The sequence below is a fragment of the Lepisosteus oculatus genome, chromosome 12 (assembly GCF_040954835.1).
Source record: "Lepisosteus oculatus isolate fLepOcu1 chromosome 12, fLepOcu1.hap2, whole genome shotgun sequence".
NCBI classification, from domain to species: Eukaryota; Metazoa; Chordata; class Actinopteri; order Semionotiformes; family Lepisosteidae; genus Lepisosteus; species Lepisosteus oculatus.
Genome location: NC_090707.1, coordinates 31,324,169 through 31,330,333, shown reverse-complemented (window position 1 = coordinate 31,330,333; position 6,165 = coordinate 31,324,169). Strand labels below are relative to the sequence as shown.

General features: G+C 36.1%; 1 protein-coding gene across 1 annotated transcript; it reads right to left on the bottom strand.

Moving 5' to 3' along the window:
* Positions 1-1,723: 1,723 nt before the first annotated feature.
* On the bottom strand, positions 1,724-5,368 carry arl4ca (ADP-ribosylation factor-like 4Ca). Its single transcript, XM_015359427.2, has one exon. The coding sequence runs from the start codon at positions 4,658-4,660 to the stop codon at positions 4,082-4,084; it is 579 nt and encodes a 192-aa protein (XP_015214913.1). The 5' UTR covers positions 4,661-5,368; the 3' UTR covers positions 1,724-4,081.
* Between the last annotated feature and the right edge of the window lie 797 nt (positions 5,369-6,165).

Sequence of the window (6,165 nt, the reverse complement as noted above, 5' to 3'; positions counted from 1 at the left end):
CCTTTACATGATTTACATGTAATAGATATGTTTGTGTGTGAAGTTTACATTAGGCAGGTACATGGAACAATGATATACAACATGAATTAATGAATTACATTAACAAGAACTCAAACAGCATATAGGTCATTAAGGATACAAAGTGGTAATGACTCCCGATGGGATGCATTCAATATTGTTAAGTGCAATAAACAAATCACAAGAGGAACAATAAAGAACAGTAGTGCAATACAACGTAATTGTGACTGAAGAAAGTAGCCAAAGGTTATAATTGATATCTAAATAGATGAGTTTTGAGCAATTGCTGAAAGGTGATCAGGGACTGAGAACTTCCAATTTTTGCATACTTCAGATCAAAGGGTACTATATTTAATCCCAGGTTGACTGCTGTACTTTTGATAAGTATTTTGCTCAAATTTCTCCAGTAAATGCCCTGCTGTATAAACTCTTATGTTTGTTGTACATAAGACTTGATTCTCTGCTGACATAACTAAATAAAAACTTAAAAGTTGTTTATGTCCTCTTGACTTTTTCAGCAGTACAGAATATGACAAGTTTAACTGTTCTGCATTCATTTTGTGTTAACCTTCAAAAGAAATGCAACAGCAAATGTGTGGATGTATAATGACAGTGATAGTAGTCAGCAGGTGTACATCCATTTCCTGACCGGTTTATCCAATACAGGGTTGCAAAGTATATATTTAAAAACAAAATGTTAATATAAAAACCAACATGCATTTCTGATGCACACAAGTAGGAAAAGTTTTTTTTTTTATGCGAATGATGGCTGAATACTGAAACAATGAACAGCTTCAAAAGGACCTGAAATCTAGCTTTTGAGTTTCATGCATATCTCATGACATAACTACTGGATTAAAAAAGGCCTTCAGCAGTTTTTTTTTTACAAATTAGATTTTTTCTTTTAGACACCGAGTTCAGGCTGGTGTAGTAACCAACATCTGTATTTGGCATAGCATTAAATAATAACATTTGGATTATAATTGTTTTTTTTTGTGCTCTACAGACAATTTGACAGGTGCACTTCAGATGATGAATATCCAATATTGGCTAGTCAATTCAGGAAGCGATTGGTGCTAACACATAGGGAAATAAAGATTAAAGACTAGCTCACACTACAATAAGAGAGTTTCTTTAACATGCCAGAATATCTATACATACACACAAGAATTTTCAGTAATTATTCAATTTAATCCCCATACTCACAAAGATGCTGGGGGGGTCTTTTTAATCTCATCTTTTACACTGTAAGTGATGAATGTTTAACAGGGTTCTTTATTAATGCAGTCCTGATGTAATTTGGAAATCTTAAATTATTGGTTACATCAGAGTAAAAGCACTCAAATAAGTTTGAGTTAAGTGCATATTTAATTTTGACCAATAACATTTTTATTTTATACTATGAAAAGGCTCATTTTACTTAATTTAATATTGTATTGATGCTCTGCACAAAATAAACTAGAATAGTGAATGTCCTTAAAGTATTATGCTTTAAGGGGAAGGCATAGAATAGACAGGTTGACATTGTGCAAATTAGTTTGTATTAGCCCTGGCAATGATGAGATTTAAAAAGCGAAAAAGGATTTGTAGATGGCTAATGTTTAACTTGTCCTACAGTAGACAGTGGCATAGCACTACAGCTGGAGAAACAACTACAGGTATTTGAATATCTGCATACCTTAAAAAAGGAGTCTCGATTCCAAAATGTTTTTTGCAGAGGAATTATAATGACAACTTGGAGATATCTTTATTACAAATAAAAATATTCACAGTTGTTTTTGTGCAAACCATGAGATATGTGCAGAGTGTTACATAGTAGAATATCTATTCGAGTTTGAGAAACAGTCTATACAAACGTTCAGTGTTTCAATTTTTAAAAAGTAACAATTCAGAAAAATAGTCTATTGCAGGTATGGCAAATTAACATCCCAATTAACACTGGTATGAACCCAAATGCATTTCATGGGTTCATGGGCATTTCTGACATTTTCAAGGTACCAAACTGAATTATTCTTTCATCTTAAAAGTGTAGCTCTTTTACTTAGGAACTGTTTTATTCTAATTACAATCTGCATCAGGCATGGAGGGGATATCCATATTATGGAAAATAAGACCCACTTTTCTGTATTTTAACTAGAAATTACTAGGACTCATGGTCATTTGACAAATTTTAGTATACCACTATAGACCAGCCTAGTAAAGGGTCAAAAGCATATAAACATACAACCTGTATGGGATCTGCATACAACAAACTTAAATAATCAGAAGAGGTTTGTCAAGTTCATGTAAGGTACATATCCAACAATAAAACAATATATTTTTTGTAACGTATTGTTGGCAGACTTTGTTATTGAGTGTAATTGTGGCACACTCTAAAACACACTTAAAGTTAGCAGAACACATGGAATAAGCACTATTTCCTGAGAAATTTTCTTCACGGGGGAACATCTGGCAATTTTGTTCAGTAATACTCAGAATCTTACGCCTTACAATACCGAAGCACCGTGGTATAACCATAATACCTATTTCTACCCAATTCTAACCAAATTATCTGATGTTTAATGTCAGTTTTTAGAAGAGGTTACCATTTCAGACGATAACTACTGATGCTTAAAAACTCAGTAATTTCATAAGATATTGGCCCCTGTTGTAAAAAAAAAAGAGTAGCTCTGGAATCAGTCCATAGAAGACTGACCAGATTTTTAAAGGTATGTCAAAAACCAACAAACATCAAACAGTTATGACTACCTGGGGATGTGTTTCAAGTATCTAAAATCCTCAAAGGCAACAACAGTCAACCTGATGGGCTTTTTCATAGTCAGCAGTAGGTAAGTGAACCAGAAGACACAAATTGAAACTAAGGGAAAGTGTAATTAAAGCTAAGAATAGGTTTCATTTCTTAACACAGCTGTAAACAAGCTACCCAGCCACACAATTGAAGCAGACACCCCAGCTTCTTTGAGAAAATGGCGGCATGAGACTCCCAGATCAACTAATAACTGGCAACCAAACAAGGCAAATGGCCTAGAAGCTCCCCTCTTGTTTGTGACCTGTGCTTCTCTTGAAACTCAAAAGCAATTCCTAACAATAGTCAAGTGATTCCTTGTGACACATGTCCATGTCTAGAGTTAAAAAGTGTAATGATGTCACTTCTGATAAGTTAAAAAAATGTCAATGTATTAGTTTTCACACATCATGTTTTTAAACCATCCTTATAATTTTTAGATTATTTTATAAGATGAATACAAGGTACTACAAGCAGGTTGCTTTTAAAGATTTTAATTTAAAAATACTGCTAAATTATTTCGGGTTTTTTTCTCTATACATAAACAGTCTCACTTATTTTACAGTGTAGTACTAAACTATCTCATTAAAAAAGTGCAAAGAGGTGTTTGCTACAATTCTGGACAATGCTGCAGGCAACACTGAAAAACACAACAGTGTTTTTTAACAAAGCAGACAGGTACAATGTAACCCCACTATGGTCCAGTGGCAAGACAATGTCATTGCAGAGACCATGGTGCGCTTTTGACTTCAGATTTGGACCTAGACCAGGCGCCAAATAACTATAGACTCTACCATTTGATTACATTTATGAAATCGGAAAAGTGGGCCATGATTTTAGGTCGACTTCAGGTATAATTTACATCCACGTCACGTGCAAGTAAAAAAAAAACTTTTAAAACAAGCCATCCATTTAGATTCAGTGAAGAATAGTATTATCAGGAATGTCCCGACACTGTCACAGTGCTTTAATTAACTCCTAAATATAAATTGTCAGGCTACATTTAGAATCCAGTAAGAAGCAGCAAACATCAAACAGGGCCAGCCCGTTCAATAGTAATAATGCATTTTTGGTTAAACGTCGATGACACACAGCACCCTCTAAACACCTTGCGTGCAATTAACCATACTGCCACGGAGTCTTAAAAGCAGTAATTTTGTCGTTAACGAAAAAAAATCGCTGCAAAGTAAACATTTCAATTTGGGTACGTTAAGATATTACCCGAAAAGTATATATATATAGTTCGTTAGCTTCTTGAGAACAGCGACAGGGAAATCGTTATCGCTTCTTTTTCTGCTTCAAGGATTTTCTCCTTTTCACAATCATTTCATACAATTTGTCCATTCCCTCGTGCAGTCCTTCTCCAATAATGGCACAAGCTGGTTGGATATGGTATGTGGTCGCCGGGGTTAGCTCATGAAGTGCTAGCTGTTTTTCAATATCAGCTACTGGAAGAGACTTCGGCAGGTCCTGCTTGTTGGCAATCACCAAAAGCGGCGTTCCTTGGTTCTCCGCGAACTTGGTGACTTTGTGAAGTTCTGTTTTGGCTTCCTCTAACCTGTCCACGTCCACAGAGTCCACAACATAAATAATGCCATCCGTACACCGACTGTAGGATTTCCAAAGAGGCCGCAGCTTTTCCTGCCCCCCAACATCCCAGAAGTGGCAACTAATACCTTTGGCCGTCCCGTTGCTTAGTTTAATCTTCTCCGTATTGAATCCAATGGTGGGCACGGTGTTGACAAACTCGTTGAATTTAAGTCGGTACAAAACGGTTGTTTTTCCAGCGGAGTCCAGACCAAGCATAACTATATGAAGGGACTGAAAAGCGGATATATTGGAAAAACTGTTTCCCATTTTTAAAAAGTATTCGGGTATTATATTTATGCCTTAACTGTATATAGCACCTCACTTAAAAATCATAAGTTTTCAATTAAATGCATTTGAGCTCAGTGAAGATTCGGAAATGGATCTGGTTTTCAGATGTTCAGAACAATGAACTGAATATTATAAATACAGCTGAATGTAAAACGTGTCCTCATTCAATGAAGTGTTCCCTTGCAACGTCCTCATGAGAAGACCATACCACTGCTTATATGGTCGCAGTAGAGACAGTCCAGCGCTCTGCCATACAGCTCCCGTTTCAAAGAGCAAAACAGGGCAGACTGCGTCCCAGTTCTCCACACTGCGAAATACTAAAATCCCATTTTGGTTTCTTCCAAACCGACTGTGCTGTTGCAGAGCTTGTTCGGCGGGTATTTTTCTTCAGACGCTTCAGCAGAATCCCTTTCCTTGATCACCCTTTATCATAAAGGATGCAGTCGATCCAGTCTTGAGGATTCTAGTTAATGCAACGAGGAAGACAGCACCCAACAGAAAATTCAAATCCTGTCAATACTGTACAACGGAAGATCCTGCTTCCCCCTTTTAATCCAAAGCTGGCGGTATTAAGATTTTATGTCCCTTATATATTAAAACCGTAGCTTTCAAATTTAATGACAAGAGGCACTCCGTACTCTTTAACAGCTGAGTACAAACTAACACGCTCTACCCTGTAACAAAGCTGCTGTTGCGTACATCACTCCCTAGCCACGCCTCTTCTCCTTTGCAATTTTGATTTAAAGAACCAAGAAGGTGTTTTTGACACAAGGCCACACAGACAGGGGTTCTTAGAATGTAGTAAAGTGAACTAGTACACAATCCTTAAAACCGGTATGTACCGGTCTTTCACTGTCGTGCAATACAATGACCATTATCTGTAACGTTTGTTTGATTCAGGAGTGAAGAGGATGCGTGTGTTTGTGTATGTGTGGGAGGTCTGTATCTGTTTGTATTGGGGCGGGGAATTGGGGAGATTTCCTCTAAAATCCATCACACTCTGAATGATCAATACACAATAAACAAACTTCCTTTCCTATCTCACTTGCTGATGGTTGGATTGATTTCTTGCATTTGGTTTGATAAAATTTGTAAAGGTTTAAATGTTTGATATTTACATTTGAACAGATTAACTGAACAGTTTGAAATAGAATTATGAGGCTAATTACCTTTTTTTTTAAAAAAAACTTCTAAAGCCCAAATCTGCCAGTAATTAAGTTATAGCAAGCAGGATGCTGGTACTATATGAAGGAAGATGCCTGTGCCAGTGACAGTTATTTTTTTATTATAGTAAACAAACTGATTTTTTTGAAATAGCTAATATGATTAGACAAGTGAAAATGCACATATTTTTGTAAAGGTTACATGCAGCCAACGAAATATATTTACAGCCACCAATACAATTTAAAAAATATATATTTTTCAAACGATAAGGTTTCAAGCCATGATATAAACAAGACTGCCATCTACTGGTTGGTTAAGTA